A 19618-nucleotide genomic window follows, 5' to 3' on the forward strand; every position below is an offset into this window, starting at 1 on the left:
GCATACACCTAGGCTGGCCTTGCAGACTCAGCAACGGGCACAGCAGCCGCTCTCACAGGGTGGGCTGTATCGTCCCTCAGCGAAATGGTACGTTTGATTTGTTTTCGCTGAAATTGATGACTTACAAATATCTACCGCTCAGTCTGCCCCTGCGGGCATGCAAACGATGGTCTCGAGTATTATACGCACCAATATCGGCACCAAACATCAATGGGCGCGCCAGTTTTCTGCCTGTGTCATCTGCTTCTCCCTCCGCAAATCCATCTAGAAGCAAGGCCTACAACTGAGTTAAAGCTCCGACTTTTATGCTCGCTGAAGAGGTCGTTAACGAGGCAGGGCAGGGAAGTAGTCGTTTGTGGAAACAACGGTTCAATCGATATCAATGCTGATGAAGGAGATTGGAGTACGTTCCTTGACCTTTGAAGATATTACTGCATCCAATCTGACATTTTTCTTTGTAGGCATTCGAGAGCACTCTACCCGCTGCGGAACTCAAGCTCGCGAGTGCAACTAATGGTCCAGGATTTGGCATATCGCTGCGGGCCAGTTCTCTGAGTATGCATCACATGTTGATACCGTCTTCAATCAGCTCACTAATGCATGAATGTATAGCTCAAAATTATAGCCTGATTCCCATACCATATGGCGGAGGCGTTGTCAGCGACCTCTTCTCCGAATGCGATCGCGCTGCAGGTATGGCGCTGTACTTTATCGGACCCTTGGTAGGTGTGTTTTACGGTCTGCCACCTTGACACAACTTCACGCTCATCTCGCAAGGTCCTGCGGTCGGGCCCGTCATGGGGGGCTTCATCACAGAGTCGATCGGCATACAATACAATTTCTACGTCGTCGCAATCTGTGGCATTGCTGCAATACCCGGCATTATTTTCATGAGAGAATCTAATGCCCCAGTTATTCGGCTTCGCCATGAAAAAACGTCATTGGATCTCGAAAAGGCAGCCACGACACACCCTGCCTTTACTATGAGCAAATGGGCTTATCTGTGGATAAACCTTAAACGACCTATCATGATTATGACCCCGAGTTTTATATGTTTTATCTTGAGTTTACGCATGGCTCTGTGAGTTGATTCTAGAATAACACGGCTAGCTGATGTCATTTATTTCAGGATATACGGTCAGTAGTAGCGCACCGCACAAGTTGTTTGAACTTGCACTAAATTCGTGTATCAGGCATCTACTACTTGATGTTCACTACTCCCCCCGGTAAGACTACACACGCCCGCAGGACTGGATATTAATTACTTACGCCCAGACCTCTTTGTAAACGTGTACCGCTTCAGCATCGGAATCGGAGGTCTAGCATATATCGGCTTTGGTGTTGGGTTCATATCTGCCACCATATTTGGCGCAAAAATCTGCGACAAGACATATCTATACGTATGTCGAGATGTGTTCTAGCTCTCGCGTTAGCTCAAGCATTGCATTTAGCTTGCTGCGAAAAACGGAGGAAAGGGTAAACCAGAGATGCATGTGCCCGCCATGATATTCGGCTCGTTGGTCGTCCCAGTGGGACTATTGTGAGACGGCCGCTTCGAGTTCTATCTGTCGGTTCTAACCTGTTCTGCGTTAGTTGGTATGGATCGTCTGCTCAGGCCAAGCTGCATTTCATCATGCCCATCATCGGCACTGCTATCTTTGGATTCGGCATAATGAGAGCCTCGTGAGCATGCCTGTTTATGTAACATGGTAGCTGTTGAACGTCTTTGAAGTCTTGCTATTCAGTTGTACCTCGTAGACACGTTCACATATGCTGCGAGTGCTGTCGCAGCTGCTTCTGTGAGTCTTTCCATCCTTGTTCTTACTCTTTGATTTTCCTTTTACTTTTAATCTCATCGCCGTTCACGCACTGAACACCCCACGATATCGGACACTCCGCTCCCTCCTCAGGTCCGCATTTCCCCTCTTCGGATAGCAGATGTTCGCTGCGCTCGGTTATGGAGGGGGCAACTTGCTCCTTGCAGACCTTGCCATCGTTTTGGGTATACCCTTTCCTATCTGGATATATTATGCTGGTGAACGTATGCGTGCGAGGAGTTCTTTGACTCGTTGATGTTGGTGATGATGTTGATACTATGATCTTTGTACGATTTGGTCAGCTCCCATTTTCGCTGCATAACGAGCACACTGTTGTGTTTGATAATCCGGAGTAAGCGCGGTGGCTGCGGTGCCAAAATGGGGCCTCGCTGGAGTTTGGCTCTTAAGGCACAATGGAACTTGACAACTCTTGACCTGACAATGAGCAGGCCTTGATGCAGATCAAACCTAGTCCTCACTGCCGCCGGATGATCAAAGGAATAAGTAAAGTTCAAGCGGGGAGCAGTTAGGGTCCGAATAGTACTAAACCCTGACGGAACCAATTCAGAACTTGACGCTCGCTGTGCCAGCAATGATAGTAGGGGGGATCTCTCTCGTTCACAGGAATGTCAGATCTTCCTCTGCTTAGCTCAGTCGACGGCAGCTCCCGCTACGATGCCACCTCTAGTAGAAGCACCGATGACGGTCCAACTCTTCCTCTAGATGACATCGATAGACCAATCATGGAGAAGAGGCTTCTCCGTAAGTTGGACCTTCGAGTAGCATTCCTAGTTCTGGTTTACATCATGAACATCGTGAGTCATTGCACCTGGTGTTTCCGTGACTACCTAAAACCTCTACGCAGATGGACCGTGCTAATATAGCGTAAGTGGTGGCCCTTTGAAAACAGGTGGAGTAAACTGACTTAACATCTACTCGCAAGTGCAGTGAGGCTGCGTGGTTTCGAGGAGGATCTTGGCATGATGGGGAACCAATTGAATACGCTCACCAGCATCCTTTATGTGGGGTATCTGTTGATGCAGGCTCCTTCGTATGTTCGAACACCTTATCATTCTGCGGCACATCTAATAATTTAAAAGCAACATGATCTTGGAAAGGCCGTCATTATACCTCTCGAGCTGTATGATAATGTGGGCTGCGATCACCATGTACATTAGTACGTCACACAACTTTCGCTTGATTGACATTGCCTAACAAGGGTCATCATCGACAGGTGCAGTACCAACGTTGGTATCTAGCATTCTTGCCTCCCTTGAGTTAACCGTGCATTAGATATCATGCCGCTCTTATCTTGCGCTTTTGGCTTGGATTCGTGGAGGCAACATTCATTCCTGGAGCTGTATTCCTTCTTTCACGATGGTACAATTGCCCAGTATCTCCTCGCACTATATACTGAAATTCCTTTAGGTACAAGCACAATGAACTAGGTTTACGCATGGCACTTCTTTACTGCGGCGGCTTCGCCTGTGATGCTTTTGGCGCCCTTATTACGTCGGGAATTTTAGGTGGCCTAGACAGTAAATTAGGTTTTATGGCATGGAGGTCTGAGCCGAATTGCACGTGCGTTCAAAAGTCAAACTGTTCTGATTTTGCTGCTACAGGTGGCTCTTCTTTGTGGAGGGCGCTTTGACTATCGTGGTCGCAGTGTCTGCAATCTGGATTATACCCGATTTTCCTTCAACGCCGAGCGTCTGGCTTTTGTCTGATGAACAGATCCTGGCCAAACAACGGATGGGGGAAGAAGTTGTGGCCAGAATTGAACAGGAAGGCAAGCCTGAAGAGGAATCTTCTGGCCTTGCTGAGGCCCTTACGGAATGGAGGGTACGGTGGCTTGGTGTTGCTCTTCATTTGATGCTATCCTCGATGTCATTCACCATATTTTTCCCGACTCTATCTGCTACAATGAGTTCATCAGCCTCTTGCTCTGCGCACCTCCATGGATTCTAGGAGTTGCAACCACATTCGTTGTGGCCAGGTCAGTATTTACTCCACAGGTTCTATGGGTAAATTGACGATACTGAATCAAGGCATTCCGATGTGACTGGCGACCACTTCTGGCATATCGTTGGCCCTCTACTTGTCGGTATCGCTGGGTTTATTCTCGCAATGTCTACAATGAACACGGTTGTGCGACATCCGTCACTGTACGAACCTTCCTTTCCTCATCATGTGATTCCATGGACTTCATGTTCCGTACAGATTTTTTATCGCTCAGACGGCAGTCGCCTACGTTGTCTCTCTAACCTGGGTCATGAATACGTTTTCCCAAACATAGTCGAAACGCGCTGCAGCCATCGCACTAATAAACTCCATGGGAACATCTGGCTTCATTAGTTCCTCGTCAGTTCAGTGCGGCCTTGTGCTTTAGCTGGTACTGACGCTGTCGCAGATACTTTTGGCCGTCCAGTTGGGGACCTTCATACGTGAATTCATGTCTCAATTTCACCTTGGCAAGCGGCGTGTCTGTGATGTTATGGGTATTTAGGGGACACCTTTCCCGGTGTAATGAAGCTGCTGAAGCTGAAGAACAAGTCTCAGGGCTACCCGAGGGTTTTAGATATCTCCTCTAGAGCGTGGTTGGCCACTGATAGGATCCCATCAGTGAGTATATATGAATGGATACCAGGACATAAATAAGATATGCAGGACGCCTTATTTGGCAAGTCATGAATTCACGATGGGTGCTTAAGGATGGTTTGCCGCTAGGAGGACCGGGTGGGTACTTGGCTGTTGGATCGATCGATCATGGCTGAACTATACTCTTTGAACATGATTCCGTATGGTGATCAATTCGACGACAATATCCTGTGATGTGTCTTGAATCATTCTACTGCCGCGTGACCCAAACTCAAATATCCAACGCATTCAAGTTCAAATATCAAGACTGCATGAGACAAGACTGGTCATGGTATTTAAAAGTTATCCCAGTGCAGTAGTTAACATTTGCAGGCTGCTTTTTGGGGGTCAAACGGCGGGACTCTACATGACGTCACTTGCTTCAAGGTGGGCACACCTATAAATAACTTTTGATGGCCAGCCCTGAACGTAACACTTTTGTGGTTCTTGTTGCCAGCTATTTTTGATGGCCGACTTTTCTGGCCAACACCGCCAGCACTTTTTGATGGCCAGCTTTTTTGGCCATTGCTTATCTGCATGGTGAGCATTTGAGCACTTAAAAGCTGTCTAACTTGAAGCACTTGTGCTTAGCTGGCTACCCACCTTACGCTCTGCATAAAACCAACCATCCATAGTGCAAGTAACATCCCATGTATAGCTCCATACTGAACTATACGTCCTGTCATCCGTGCTCAAAGATCGAGTATTTGCCAGCAATCTGTGGGAACTCATTTGGGAGCGCATCATCCAGGCGAAGCAGGAAGAGACGCTGCAAAGGCACCAGAGCGTATGTACTTGTGGGGATGGCAGAAGGCACGCGGCCGTAGAGCAAATTCTCCTGGAGAAGAAGAAGAAGAAGCGGTGTCAGATGGAGGTGTCGTTGCACATCCAGGCTATCGAGCTCCTCCAGCAACGTTGGCTGTGAGCTGTACTTTGTCTATGTACGAGTGTGCGGTCTAACCCTTGGTTGTTGTAGCGAGTCCTGGCGCTCCAGCCAAGCTTGACATCAACTCAATCAGGCCTCCCTTGAGGCGAATGCATGCGCCTACAGGCTGTGTACCTTTACCTTGTGTACCTTTGGCCTGCTAGATAGAAACACGAGAGGCGTCCGATGCTCAACCGATGAGGGACGATGCACCCCCCGTCCCAACTGCAGCACCTGTGATCGAAACATTATCGCCTTTAAACGGTCCCATCCCCTCGATACACAGTCAGTCTCTCACAGGAGGGAAAGCCGATGTCTAACAATTTGAATGTCAGTCTGCTTACTAGTAGCTGCTCTCCCGCGACCGCCTTTCTACAGTGTACTGACTCTCCATTGCGCCTGTCGAGCACATGGGTCGCTGCCGACCTCCGAAAAGTCTTTGATGAAGCATTCGAGAAGGAAGTGGCCTTACACGCGGATCCGATGGCGATATCCCTTGCTACCACGAGTAGCAATGCCATTCTGTGCAACCTCATGCTGGAACTACACATCTTGCATGCTAAGAGGTGCCGCGCACATGCTGAGATGGCGCTGTATTCTGTGGCTATCGAGAATTGTTGTGGTTTTGATATTAGTGAGCGAAATCGATCGCGCTCCCTTTTGCTAATTGCTGATGCTGTCGCAGGCCCGCCGACAACTTTTGAGCTACTTTTGTGCATGGATGCAGACATGTATTGCACGAATGATGAGTATGGTACGGATGGAAGCTGTGGGGATTATGAAGACTTTGATGACTATGAAGATGACGAAGAGGTTGATATCATTGATGGTGGAGATGTTATTTGATATCTGTGTATTTTTGCTTGCATGGGACTGCATTTCTCTCTCTTCGTTGTAATAGTAACATTAGATTATGGCCGAGTCATACTCCTGGGGTACGATTGTGTATAGTTGTTGGGCTTACTAGTGCGTGGTACGCGAAAAAAGACTGTCCGCAAATGTGTGGTCACTGAGCAAGGTTTTCGAATGTTTCATTTGCGGACGAGCATAAGTAAATGTGAACGAGATCATCCGTGAGGACTAAATAAAATGTGATGACAGGGATCGAGATATCGAGCGCTATGCCTATCCTAGCACGAAAGAAAGGTCTTAGGCTGTGGCCTGCATAAGGTATTTCTGACTCGGATGTGCGCAGACGATAAAATTTCACCGCATCGATGATTGGAATCACGTCGAGCGCAAGCGCGAATCGTACAGTTACCGTGTAACTTTCATTACTGGTTTACACGTAAGTGTCTCACTTGCATGATCAGACACTACTGGTCACTGCAAGTACAATTCAGGAGACGATATGAAGTTACCACGGCAAAAACCTTCAGGTCCAAACTTTGCTTGACAGGCCGTAAGATTCTATGCCATACGTCTTGCACGTCTACAGGCCTACAAATGCCTAAACAGAAAGGTAGACTTACAAAGAACTATATGCCGGAATACTGTACGCCATGACACAGAGCCCCACGTAGTGAAAGTCCCATCGAAAGACGGAGTGACATGCTTCAAAAAGTGGATGGATTTAGAGACGAATCATTGGGTGAATCAGAAGGGACAACAAACCTTTGTGGCACTCGCAAGCAAATGGCAGAAGACAGCGACCATGGTGCCAAACTCTGCTACAGAGCCAGTGTTCGCGTACAAAATCTTTCTCGAGAGTCCAGGCGCAAATTCGCCGCCCAATCTATTGGTGGAATCCATAAATGCGACTGGGAGAAACGAGAATCAGCATGAGGGCAACATTTTGGTGATGAAGAGGGAGCGACAGAATGAGAATGGAATACTGAACATGGCAGAGAAAGACAAGGAATTCACAATGTTCCTCTTAAAAGTGTAAGTGGGCAATGAACGAAGAAATAAGCGACTGACAAGGGAGCAGGATTCTGCGGGACGAAGATTGGATGGGAAGGAATTGACACATGGGTGAATTGGGAAGTGCTGCAGCTGGTAGAAGTCGGAAGCGGAACATATATGGCGTTGGAATGTATGAGAATGAGTAGATTAACCTGAATGCGAGGACACCAAACGTTCACAGGCGCATAAGAACAGATGGGATCATGGATGTAAGCACAAGAAGCGGAGGGCAGAGCTCGGAAAAAGCCGAGGCAACATATTGGCTTGTGGCCAGGATGTGGAGAATCTATACGAGTGGGAGGCTTCGCGACACGCTAAACAGGTATGAATATCTCAGTATTCATTTATGAAACTCTATTAACAAAATGTTGTACCTAAACAGGTACGAATCTACTTGTACATCAGTACTCTACTCAAACGTTACAGTGGGATAACAACTCACATCTCAGTATTCGTTTATGAAACTGAGATGTTACGACTTTGGCTGGCTCTTCTTATATGGTGAGTGTGCCAGCAAGACTTTTGATGAAAACATATATACTTAAGAACGAAAAGATTGCCGACGTTGACACGTCGTCCATGTTCTCCGTTTGGAGATGCTCGCACTCGATGTGGTTCATTCTTCGGCCGTACTCTCCTTCTCCCCTTCGGCTCTGTCTCTCTCGGCCTTACGCTCCTCGGATACATCGGCTCTCAACACAGGATGCAGGAAATAGCGGGTCCAGGGGGACCCGTAGGGTTGGGGTATGGACATGCATATGCATGAAATTCACCGGTCAAATATCAAATTCATCAAATGTCAGTGGGCTCAGCAGACCCCTTTCTATGACCAATTTCCATATCTCTCGCTTCCTATAGCGCTGTTCTAGATCATCAAATCATACTTGATAAAAGGATCCCTCTGGAAATGTCATATCAGCTGAAATTTAGTCGTGGGCAGCCAGATATGGTGGTTCAGATTATTATACATATAACCAGCCCATATTTAACTTGGCCGACATCAAACCTTCATGCGCGAGAGCACAGGTAATATGGGCAGTTATAAACTTATAGATGCTGCTCAATGATATGCGATAGAAACCACAAACACCTTTGGTGTATGCTATTCCCAGTCGGGAGTACTAGCCGCATCCCACGCTTGTGACAGCAATGTGGTTGCAGAGCGGCCGATCTCATGTTTTGACTTACAGCAGTCCGAGCAATCCATGGCGGCATCCAACATCCACACCAACGTTCTCCACCCACCACCCATTGTTACATACAACAAAGCTCCTGTTATTCATAGCCCAGCGCAGTCTATGGAGGCATCTGCCAGTGAGGTTCATGACCCACTGCAGTCTATTGAATCATCATCAGCTGCAGGTGCGTCCTGCTCTAATTTATTACTTTGACTTTTATGTTTATTGACTGTTGATAAGAAGTGGAGACTGTGGCGCAAAGCCTGAAGAGGCTGGAGTGTTTGATTGAGGCAAACACTGAAAGGCAGAACGTCCAGTTTATCGAAATCAAACGTACTTTATTGGCAAACGGTGATCTTGCACAGCAGAGCATTGTTCTCGCGCACCGGAGTCTAAAGAGGGCTGAGGATGCAATTAAATTAGCAGAGGATATCAAGAACGATACAAGGGGTCTGGGTGAGATGGATGCGTCTAACAAAACATTGTTAGCAAGGCTAAAGGATTTACTTTTGGGCGTTCGTTTGCCGACACTTACGACTACAGAGCCATGACAATGTATCTTGTATCAATATCAATATCAATGTTCAATGCTATATTGTTACTTGTGCCAGTCTACTATGTCTAGTGCATCAGTAAATTCACAAACTCCTTAGCGTCCTTTTTCGCCACTTGTCACGAAAATCTTCAACATGTTGCCGCTTATTATTCTTATGCACTTGTTATTTTTCTTTCACAAGCACTCACAAGTAAATGTGTGATTCACAAGTGCCCACAAGTGCAACAAGCGCCAAAAGCAAGGAAGACTAAAGTGTGTCGTAGATTACAAGTAGATAAAATTTTACTATGAATAACTACTCCTCGAACATTTGCGAATGAGACTTAAGTTCTAGTAGTCACGGCGCGCATGGGACTGGACGCGTGAGAACATTGTCAGTGACTGAACATTTCAACTCTAAACAACTTGCTCACCGTTCTGAAAAATGACGCTCGCAGATATGGTACGTACGTTCGTACGTGGATCGATGCAAACGCTGATGCGATCGATAGCATCGAGTCCGGTTCGAAGAGCATCAGAGGCCAATAGTGACGACAAACCTTTATTACACGCGGGGGAGGCGTAACGAAGCGAGATGCTCGGATATCGAAGGGCAAGGGAGGACTCAAATTGGTTTTTGGAGGGGGGTGAAGGCAGTCTTCGGTTGCCTGGATCAAGAGACGCTCGAGGCCATTCATGACCTGGCATGACATTGAGCGCCTGCGGAGTGGTAGAGTAAAGGTGAGTTAGTACATCTGTGAAGGCCGAACAACTAACTCACCTACATTAGTGTTAGAATGTACTTGAATACGAGAACGAATGAGAATTGATGTGACTGGGAACGGATCAGGAGGAGATGGCTGTTGCAGCCCACGAAGGAGGGACTGGGAATGGACCAGGAGGAGATGGCTGCGGTTGCTGTTGCAGACCCGCCAAGGAGGGACTGGGAACGGATCAGGAGGAGATGGCTGCGGTTGCTGTTGCAGACCCGCCAAGGAGGGACTGGGAACGGACCAGGGGGAGATGGCTGTGGTTGCTGCTGCTGACGAGATACGTCTTGTTCAGCAGAAGGTTAACAGTCTTGAGAAAGTTCTCGACAGTGAGATCGTCACCTACCGCATGAGGTTGTACAAAGTCGTGATCTTCATAAGGTGGAGGTGGACAACCGGGAGCGGGTGGCAAGCTCGCACCACGCTATCGCGCAAAAGGGTAAGCGGCGCTATTCATTAGCAGTATGGGCACAGGTACTTTACCTCTGAGGCAGAACTCTTAATGCTGCTGTTGCAGACCCGCCAAGGAGGGACTGGGAATGGACCAGGGGGAGATGGCTGTGGTTGTTGCCGCTGACGAGAATAACTCGTCAGTACGTCTTGTTCAGCAGAAGCTGCTGTTGCAGACCCGCCAAGGAGGGACTTACCCTCGGGTTGGTTGGGACTGGGAACGGACCAGGGGGAGATGGTTGTGGTTGTTGCTGCTGACGAGAATAACTCATCAGTACGTCTTGTTCAGCAGAAGCTGCTGTTGCAGACCCGCCAAGGAGGGACTTACAAAGTCGTGATCTTCGTAAGGTGGAGGTGGACCACAGAATTATGTGCGCTTGAGTTAGTGGTAATTGGACGTGGAGGTCAATCCTAGCTCCAGGACTTTGAGTTGGTGGTATTCGGAGGAGATTAAGACTTACTGTTCTGCCAAAGGAAGGGGGATCAAGACGCTATCTCGAACGCATGGTGATCGGCGTATTTATTGACATAGAATAAGCGGAAAGCATCATAAGAATGAAAATACTCGATGTCCTTAGGAATGAAATCGGGACCGTAGACAGGGATTAAGTGCGCTGCACGGTAAACGGTGTCGATATGAATAACAGTGAGGTTTGGGGTGCCATCGTCACGAACACTTGGACGGACTATCCACATGCCAGTATCCTCGTCGGCAGAGTCACTGACCTTATCGAACCAATGAACAAGAGCGCATGGATACGTGGCGGCCCAATTATATCTAAAGGAAAAAAAACATCTGACTCTGGCAACTTCGAGCCCTTTCATCCCCTCAAGGTCTGAATTGGTGTTGACAAACACGCAATCATTACGGGGATAGACATTCCGCCAGGATGGACATGCGTGGATCTGTTCTCGTCGCATGCCACCAATGCCACTGGGATCACTTGGCGCATAAAAAGTCGCAGCAGCAGAATTCAAGACATGAAGTCTACCATTATGTCGAGGGCAGCTAGCAGCAGGGACATCTTCGGGGTTGCAAGGATCGTTGCGAAAGAGTTGCGAAAACAGAAAATGACGGATAAGGCGTCGCAGGTATGGTACATTGACCTCACTTGCTAGTTCTGGTACAGTCTGTGCCCGTGTTCGTTCTAAGAAAAACCTTGGTGAGTATTAAAACCGACACGTTAGAACATCACTTACGAGGAGACCTTGCAAGCTTTACAAACGAGAGCAGTACAGTCAGGCCGTCAACAACTTCACCGTCATCAACATCATCTTCTGCCTGTGGCACGATAACAGGGGCATCTGGATTATCTTCAAGGATGACAGCTGCATATTGAGTATGCAAAATGATAAGACTAGATACAAAAACTTACGCAGAGCGGCCACAGCTCTTGATAATACAGAGCCAATGAGCATCCCACGAGCAGCGAAGTCTACGCGAGATGCTGCGAGTTTGTCGAGGCGTTGGTTAGCCAAAAGCATTTGTCCAATGGCGTTATGCTTGCTAGACCACCTCCAAGGTTGTTTCACGGCCTTAATGTGCTTGGATTCCGTGATCGACGAGCACAATCCATTCGGCGCACCAAACAGTCGGATCATGTCCGCATAGTGGGTCATTGAGTGCTGGCGGGGTAACGAGAAGTGAGGGACTGTGCCCGTGGTTTCGAAGATCTGGCGGTAGTGGTGAAACCGAGCAAGCGCGTCTTTGAGTTGATCCAGAGAGGCTTCAGTAATTACGTTGCGTCGTGCGATATAACAAAATTCTAAAAGCGTGCGAAACGCACGCACCATGTCTTGAGGTACATGGCCTTCGATAGCTGGGATGAAGACCTTCATAAGGGCTTTGGAATCGTTCCCCGTCCATTGTTTAAAGCCGCGGCCGTCAGGAAATCGCCGTAGACCAGCGAATGGCGCCACAACAGCAATTCTGACTCAAGGTTAGAAAACGCCGGATTAACGAGTGAGGTAGTATACCTTCGATCTATGTCGCTCATGATCTCGTCTCCTCGTTTGGTCCCATGCTCAAGTCTAAGGTACTTTACTACCCAATCCACCAAATGATCCTTGAAGGCGCCTTTGACTAGCTGGTGGAGGAGATCGAATGATATTAATTGATGGATGTCGGCTCGGGGGAAGTCATTTGTGAATGGCTGTACAAAATAGATTAGTGTATAGTTTGAGAGCGGGTGGATCACTCACGATGAGAACGCTTATGATACCGTATTCATGCCACAATGTATCCGGGTGGATATTTTCATGTATGAGGACATCTGTATGCTCTCGGCAGCGTAAGAGACCACCACCATCGAGATCTCCCCGACTTGCAAGGCATCTACAAACATCGTCAGTAAACATTGATGCTGAGTGCGACTTAAAACACACTTTGGGCACCAATTTTTAACGGTACAGGACAGCACCAGTTGCTCCTCGTAGTCGGCTATGTAGGGTCCCAGGCCAAATATAACACGTCGAAAGTGACCGTCTGCACAACGCAGGACTTCGTACTCAGTCATCACAGGCTTCAGGGTAGATAGAATTGTGGATAGTGAACGGTGAAAAAGCTGCCGGCGAAATACACGAAACGAATCGTCATGAGCATGTTGCCTATCAGCTGCGACATAGCTCAGATAAAAAATATAATTTTGAATTTTAATACACATACTTTTAGGTATAGCCAGGAAACCGATGATGACGAGAGCGTCGCGATGAGCGCGTCACACATTGTTGTGCACATTGCCGATCGAGGCATACAGGGGGTAATATTCATTATTACCTGTGCCCACAGAAACGGTGGTCTTGTCGCTACCAAGAATTATCGGAATGAACATCGATCCATGTGTGTTTGGATCCTTCGATATCTCGTCCTAGTGGATGTCAGGATACCCCAAGTCACAAGGAATACATGAAATACATACAGCTTGTTGCCATGCCCAGTCCGCAGACATAAAGTCTCTCCATCGGCGTGTATCGTCCAATGCATCATACTCCCGAAATGGCGCATAGTCAATCTCACCCTTGTAGGTAGGGTTCGCTAACATGTTATGCGCCATCATGTGGGGGTCTCTGTACCAGACCTCGTATTCTCTGTCCATCCACGGAGGAGCATCATGTTCAGGGCGTTCCCCTGTGTATTGAATCGAGAGACATTGCCAAGTGACATTGCCAAGTTGTGTGGCGTCGATGACCTTGTGCAAATCCTTGTGATCCGCGAATGGAGGGTGGTCGTCGTGTTTCAACAGCTGCACAGCCATTAAGTCGAGTAATAAGTCTGTAGCTTTGTTAGACATATGGCTTTGTTTGAAAACAAACTCTGCCGTTGCAAATTCAATATCGTTACGATACGGGCTCCAGTCGTGAGGAGACTTCGGTGGGACAGGAGTTGGTGGTGTGCCAGGGGGCAGAAACACGCCGTCAGCTGTGCATGGTTGTCCTAAGAGCGTGTCAGAATCAGAACACGTGAAAAGTGCAGATTGAAAGGTACTTACCATTGAGGAGCGAGTGATACGTACGATAGTAACGCTTGCTCGCATCAGTGAATTCTGAGTCTGGATCCTCATCGTCAGCCATTGGACCAGGTGGTGATCGGGGAGGCGAGAAATCAGGAGGGGGTGGCGAGAAATCAGGGGGGGGTGGCAGGAAATCAGGGGGAGGCGACTGAGGTGGAGATGGAAGCTGTTGCGGTTGGGGAAGATCCAGAGCAGGTGCAACAGGATGGGACGCGTGCATGTGTTGAGTGCGGCCAGAGATGTTTCGAAACCAGCGCATACAACCTGGAGATAGGCATGGAAACTGAAGGGCACGGTGAGTAGACCGGTTTCTGCGCATCATATGAGTAGTGTTGATGCAACGTATGGACCTAGTGAAGGTTTAAAACCAGCCGCTAATATTGAAGAAAAAATTACCCTTGCAAAGGTGCCGTTGGAACGAAAATGTGCACTACCCCAGAAAGGGTTTGTTAAAATGGACAGTTATGTCATCGCACCACCGGAAAAGTTCTGGTGAACATTGATGACGGTCACCCCACCACAGGAAAGGTTCTGGTGAACATTCCCTAGGCTATTAGACGTCATTATATCACCGGAAAGGTTCTGGTAAACATTGATACTCACCGTACTTAAGGTATTTCAATCCGGGACATGTCATTTTGTTGAGCACATTGTGCTGAAAAGCGCTGGCGAATATTGATGCTCCGGATGTTGCAATCGACCCTCAATTCAATACGTTAAGAAATATTATTCAGAGTCAGCTTTGGCTACAAATTTTAGAGTGACGAAACTCACCTTCAACTTGGTAACCCACTGCCTTCAATTTTCGTCAGCCTACAAAACCGTCTATCGATAGAATGTCTCAACCTGACGCAGTTACAACGCGCATGGGGACTCGACCTAAGAACGCAACTCAGCATCCCGGGCGCATTTTAATCAATAGTCGTGGAAAGAAGCGTACCACTGCTGAGAAGGCCGCTGACGACCAACGTGAAAGGGAGGCAAAGGAGGCAAGTGAAAAAGCTGTACAAGAAAGTTATCAGCGTATTGCTACTTTGCAGGCACAGATGCAGGCTGACCAAGATGCTATGCGTGTTGACGCACCTAAGCCTAAGCGTCCTCGTGCACGCCCGGTGGGGAAGGCTGCAAAAGACTTGAAGACCTCCGACTCGACTATGGATGATAGGCAGGCAGGAGCAAAAATCGTCGCCGATAAGCCTCTTGTCACCAAAGGCAGGGGTCGTGTGGGTGGAGCTAAAAGGTTAGCAGCTGATGCTAGCGTCGAAAATCCTGCAAGTGAGGATGAGGATGGGGACCCGGTCCAAACCAAAAAGAAGAAACTGGCAGTGAGAGAAGCAATTCAAGCAGTATTAAACGCTGGCATCGTTATCGACTCAACAAAGGCACGTGATGGAGAAGTTCAGAAGACGTCTGATGTGTGAGTTTGTTTATCTATCAGTAACTATGATGATGCTTCTTTTGACTGAAACTACTCTTTTTTTTCTCGATATCACGACATACGATTCTGATGCTACAAGTTCCCAAAAATTTGCACTTGCTGGACATGTCCCAGGGTGGCTGTCGAATCTTCCCGCGACTGCCTCAAAGCCAGCCGCATCGTTGAGGGGGAATCCTTCTACATCTTCCATTCAACCACGGACCAGTTACTCTAAGCTCACAAAGGGGAGCACCATCAGCAGCAATGTTCCGCCCCCACTCACACCCATCAGTACCTCAAATGCTGGAGGCTTTACAGAGTTCAATATGTACGCGTCTGATGAGGACGAGGATGACGAGGAGCTCGCAAAACCTCTTTCTCATATTACAAGCAACAAGGCTTACGCGGTGAGTCTGATTCTATCTATTTAAATTCTACGTAGTTTTAACCACAGCTGCAGGGTATTATGATTGTTCCCAAAGCTCTTGACGGTGTAGTACCTTCAGATGTTACCTGTCGCGGTGCAACCGAACAGCCTGATCCGATTGAAGATGCGGACGACATCGATGTCTTCACAGACATCCGCGGCCACTTTATAGATTCTGACGGCGCCGGCCCTGCTACACAACCTGATTTTCTAAGGGAGTATAAGGCCAATGATGATGCCAATCACGAGCTACAGTCCTTGGACCGTGATTCTGACCTTGAACCTCCTCCCCTCGCCCAAAAACCTAGGTCCCGCTCCACCCCCCCAATGGATTTTGACTCCCTGGCGAGTCAGAAGCGGAAGCTGTCACCTCCTCTGGACTATGACGACATAATGGAGCTGTCATCCGAGGCCAAAAGTGTGCAGGGTGCCAATGAAGATGTGAAGACCGAACCTGTTGACCCAGTGTTCACGCGCCAGGTGACCTCTACAGTAAGTTTCGGTGTCTCATACTACATTTTACTGATTACAAGATATTAGACTAACGTTGCTGTCACGCTCAAAGCCCCTCCAGCAAAGCGGCTGAAGTCTGAGTCCTCCGCTCCTTCCAAGCCAATTGTACGCTCTGCGTACAGGAAGAAGCATCTTCCTAAGGGTTGTCAGGTGGGAAACAAGTGGGCACGACAGTTCATCCCTACCGTCATTCGCTGCATCGGCGATCTAGATGAAGTATGGACCCTTGCAGATGACGTTGTCTGTCCTATCTTGCAGTCAGTCTGGAATGCAGTCTACAAAGGCAAGATTCCACACACGGTTGAAGCTGATGGGCCTGTCCTTTGTCGCGCTCGTTATGTCTCATTGCCGCCTCCATTCGTCACGCTCGTTATGTCTCGTTGCCGCCTCTGTTTGCTTTGTCGCGCTCGTTATTAATCTACTTGCTAGTCCTTATTTTTCTCCTTGTTCAACCTTTTATCTACTTAATCCTCTTGTCCGGTTGAAATGCAATTCTTTTTCCTGGTAACAAGTGTGAACAAGTGTGAAAAAGTGTATATAGTGTGAACAAGCTAAAATAAGTGCGACATAAGGGGATTGTAATGTAGCTCGTTCTAAAAATAAGTGCAAAAAGTGTAGGACAAATGAAAAAAAGTGCGAAAATGCTCAAATCAAGAGGAAGGGATCTTCTTGGCAGCTTGTTGCTCCTTGTGACAAGGAGGTGTTCTGGTTCTTGTCCGCTCTTGGGTGAGAAAAATAAGAGCTTAAAAGGAAATTAAGCAATTCGTGAATTTACTGATGGCCTGCCAGCATGTATGCGCAGGGGTGCAATACCTTTCAAAAATTTTCCTTAGCACCGACATTCTCGGATCCGATCGAGTTGGTGATGTCGTTGCACTTGCTGAACATGGGGTGATGCTTGCAGGGGCGCGCCTGCGACACCAATAAGCATAGGGACTTTCATTCGGTGTCTCAAGACCAGCATACTCGAGTGCAACGGAGTATATGCAAATGTCAAAACTTGAACCACCCCCTTCTTATGCTAGCAACCTCATCCTACTCTTCATCCCCCCAAAGTCTATCAGGGCTGTCCCTCGCGGTTGGATAGGCACATAGCGACAGTGCGTGAGCGTACGGTACAGCAACACAACGTGATCAATGACATGATGTGTTGGCCCTTGGTTTGTATGGCAGATGTTTTCAAGGTGAGGTTTGGTCAAGACTCGAACAACTCAACGATCTGACACGGGTTTACAAACCTAAAGCTCGCGCCTCTAGTCATTGAGATCCATGGATTCACTTGGGAAGTGCCCTCCTTGTCGGTGCTGTCCCTCAAGCAGGTGCCGATAACGTATCCTCTTCTAGATGCGAGCATCACCGTATCGTTCGGTTAAGATGATGATGCACGGAAAGGGCTCATACATGGGGCATGTGTGGCGATTCAGCAACAGATGTCGATTTTGTACGGTATAATGAATATGTGCTTAGCATATAGAAGTGGGCCCAATATCTTGTGCTTCTCGGTTCGTCTATCTCAATTGTCACTATCGTAAACCACTTATACATGGCACCCTAGTTCTGTCTCTTCGGGTTGTCCCACGTTCACAAATTGCCGTACCTCCGAATGCCAAGAGTTCACACTATGCATAGCCCAACCTCTCTAGCCACTGCAGATGACCCTGTAACTAAATCTAAGGAATACACGGACTCGTGGTACTCTACATGTCCACAATCAAGCGAACGTTGTGGGCGACGGTCATCGACCTTCACACCCACGTTGCAAATTGAAGATTTTACACTAACCTTTTTGGTGACTGAGGAAGAGAGCGTGAAGTTCAAATTTTCAGCTCCCGCAACTGCAATTTCTACGTGGAGTGCACAGATGTCACCTTTTGATATACCCAAGCACTGGATAGTGGTATACGTATATATAGCGCGAATGTCATCGTCATACGTCCACCCAGTTCGCCTTTCACCTACACTTATTCTCTACTAACATGACCATAGTTTCAGATGGCCCCACTTGGTGGCCGATCATCAATGCAAATCGTTTTGTAAGTTATTTTTTAGGTTCGTGGAGAGCAGTTAGATGTTGAAGCTACTCGATCTCACCTTGGCTGCGGTTTCGCAGTTGCCGCCTTTGTTGGAGTGACATATGATTGGGGTGAGCATGATAATATTGCAGCACTGTTGATGTCTTACGAGTATTTTCAGCACTTACCTTCGGACAAGAGGTATGTCAATGCTATGATCGGAGCAGCTCTCACTAAGAATCCTTTTATAGGTTGAATTGGTCTGGGTGAGTAAAGTCTCATGTCAGAGGAACAATTATGCAAATAAACTTAATTACAGAGGCAACGCTGGTCCCTAATGACAGTTCTGTATCTCGGCGTGTGTAGCTTGTTTGTCACGGTTTTCATGAACTGCTGACTCGAAAGTATTTCAGGTCCGCTACCTTGGAATCATACATACTGCGTATGTTCAGAAGGCTAAACAGTCGATGTTATATTAATCGTCTATATCTTACAATCAGGCTGGACATGCTGAGTACGTCTCCTTAGTATATTTGCTGTCTTTGCTTCTTCTGACCAACAGTATACAGCCAGTGTTCCGACCATCTGGCTGACAGATACAGTGAGTCTTCTGCACAGATGCCTACTATTCACCTCCAGTTAACCGTGGTGCCCTGCAGGAGTGAGTGCGGTCCTTTACTAACTTCTTGGTTCCCTAATGACTGTCACGCCATACTTCCACAGATGTGAGTGTGTTTAGAGTGTGCTACCCGAGGCCAATCACTGACTGGATTCGCCAGGCTGGATTGTGTGCGTCGTATGGAATTGGACGGGTGTTGTGGTTTGCAATGCTGTGGGGTGAGCTTGGGACCTGTGAGACCTCGGTGATATTTTTCTGACTGAAACATGCTGCCAGTCATCATCATCACTCGGTTGTATGCCATGTATCAACGATCCAGAAAGATACTGATATTTCTCATCGTCACCTTTCAGGCTGCCAACATTTCTAACAGAGTGGTGGGCGTACTGACAATGAAGCATACTTTGGGAGGTACGCTTGATTATGATAAAAATACACGTGTATGGGGCTCAATGATGAATACAAGAGGAACTCGATCTCTCCGGCGCTTATCAGTGCTCGTTTGCCTATGCACAAGATGTCCCACTTCTGTCTTCCATTACTTGGATACTCGGCACCGTGTGGGAGGTACTCGCACTAGGTCTCGCAGTCTCACTTCCGTGAACTGCGACAACATTCGGCAGGAGGGATTATCGGGGACTGTTTCACGGTGTTGATGAGAACTCACATGGTTTACTTTGCTAGGTAAGCTCATGTTGCGATTATTGTTTCTTCTTTCACTGAAGGGTCGGACGTCCTAGCTTTATTGCCGTCTCTTGCTTCGAGCTTGTTCTTGATTTCTCTCCAACACTCTCAACGGTACGTCGATGTTTCACTTACGACCTCTCCATGCTACCATTGTTTATCGTTTCTACTATAGGAATCTTCTTTGAACGCTCTACTTTTTGCCGGCTTTCTTCAGATT

The 19618-nt window shown here is 47.7% G+C and overlaps 7 protein-coding genes across 7 annotated transcripts; 5 read left to right on the forward strand and 2 right to left on the reverse strand.

Annotated features, from left to right (window-relative positions):
* Positions 1–596: 596 nt before the first annotated feature.
* On the forward strand, positions 597–2073 carry F5147DRAFT_585300 (major facilitator superfamily domain-containing protein; the record flags this gene model as incomplete). The annotated part of the gene is made up of 9 exons (XM_041431858.1): positions 597–726; positions 778–1081; positions 1130–1137; positions 1194–1226; positions 1276–1400; positions 1452–1540; positions 1594–1683; positions 1733–1817; positions 1936–2073. 9 exons carry the CDS (start codon positions 597–599, stop codon positions 2071–2073), a joined length of 1002 nt encoding a protein of 333 aa, XP_041287296.1.
* A 487-nt stretch (positions 2074–2560) lies between these two features.
* On the forward strand, positions 2561–4408 carry F5147DRAFT_747882 (major facilitator superfamily domain-containing protein; the record flags this gene model as incomplete). Its single annotated transcript, XM_041439994.1, has 11 exons — positions 2561–2636; positions 2766–2868; positions 2918–2998; positions 3111–3197; positions 3246–3380; positions 3440–3703; positions 3754–3813; positions 3866–3982; positions 4038–4086; positions 4114–4178; positions 4228–4408. The coding sequence occupies 11 exons, from the start codon at positions 2561–2563 to the stop codon at positions 4406–4408; spliced, it is 1218 nt and encodes a 405-aa protein (XP_041287297.1).
* Positions 4409–4504: 96 nt separating this feature from the next.
* Positions 4505–7267, forward strand: F5147DRAFT_657359 (uncharacterized protein; the record flags this gene model as incomplete). The annotated part of the gene is made up of 9 exons (XM_041434264.1): positions 4505–4553; positions 4912–4994; positions 5113–5375; positions 5670–5709; positions 5758–6013; positions 6065–6216; positions 6331–6345; positions 6575–6667; positions 6818–7267. 9 exons carry the CDS (start codon positions 4505–4507, stop codon positions 7265–7267), a joined length of 1401 nt encoding a protein of 466 aa, XP_041287298.1.
* Positions 7268–8294: 1027 nt separating this feature from the next.
* On the forward strand, positions 8295–9013 carry F5147DRAFT_657360 (uncharacterized protein; the record flags this gene model as incomplete). The annotated part of the gene is made up of 3 exons (XM_041434265.1): positions 8295–8310; positions 8362–8646; positions 8703–9013. The coding sequence occupies 3 exons, from the start codon at positions 8295–8297 to the stop codon at positions 9011–9013; spliced, it is 612 nt and encodes a 203-aa protein (XP_041287299.1).
* A 1687-nt stretch (positions 9014–10700) lies between these two features.
* F5147DRAFT_747883 (uncharacterized protein) lies at positions 10701–13471 on the reverse strand (the record flags this gene model as incomplete). Its single annotated transcript, XM_041439995.1, has 8 exons — positions 10701–11365; positions 11594–11983; positions 12005–12147; positions 12195–12370; positions 12420–12552; positions 12603–12824; positions 12939–13084; positions 13136–13471. 8 exons carry the CDS (start codon positions 13469–13471, stop codon positions 10701–10703), a joined length of 2211 nt encoding a protein of 736 aa, XP_041287300.1.
* A 45-nt stretch (positions 13472–13516) lies between these two features.
* On the reverse strand, positions 13517–13811 carry F5147DRAFT_538474 (uncharacterized protein; the record flags this gene model as incomplete). Its single annotated transcript, XM_041430199.1, has 2 exons — positions 13517–13650; positions 13706–13811. Coding segments are annotated over 2 exons (240 nt in total), but the record flags the coding sequence as incomplete, so codon positions are not given.
* Positions 13812–14562: 751 nt separating this feature from the next.
* Positions 14563–16500, forward strand: F5147DRAFT_779262 (uncharacterized protein; the record flags this gene model as incomplete). The annotated part of the gene is made up of 4 exons (XM_041442267.1): positions 14563–15143; positions 15244–15550; positions 15604–16062; positions 16111–16500. 4 exons carry the CDS (start codon positions 14563–14565, stop codon positions 16498–16500), a joined length of 1737 nt encoding a protein of 578 aa, XP_041287302.1.
* Positions 16501–19618: the final 3118 nt, after the last annotated feature.

Source organism: Suillus discolor (assembly GCF_016758755.1).
Source record: "Suillus discolor strain FC423 chromosome Unknown F5147scaffold_83, whole genome shotgun sequence".
Lineage (NCBI taxonomy): Eukaryota > Fungi > Basidiomycota > Agaricomycetes > Boletales > Suillaceae > Suillus > Suillus discolor.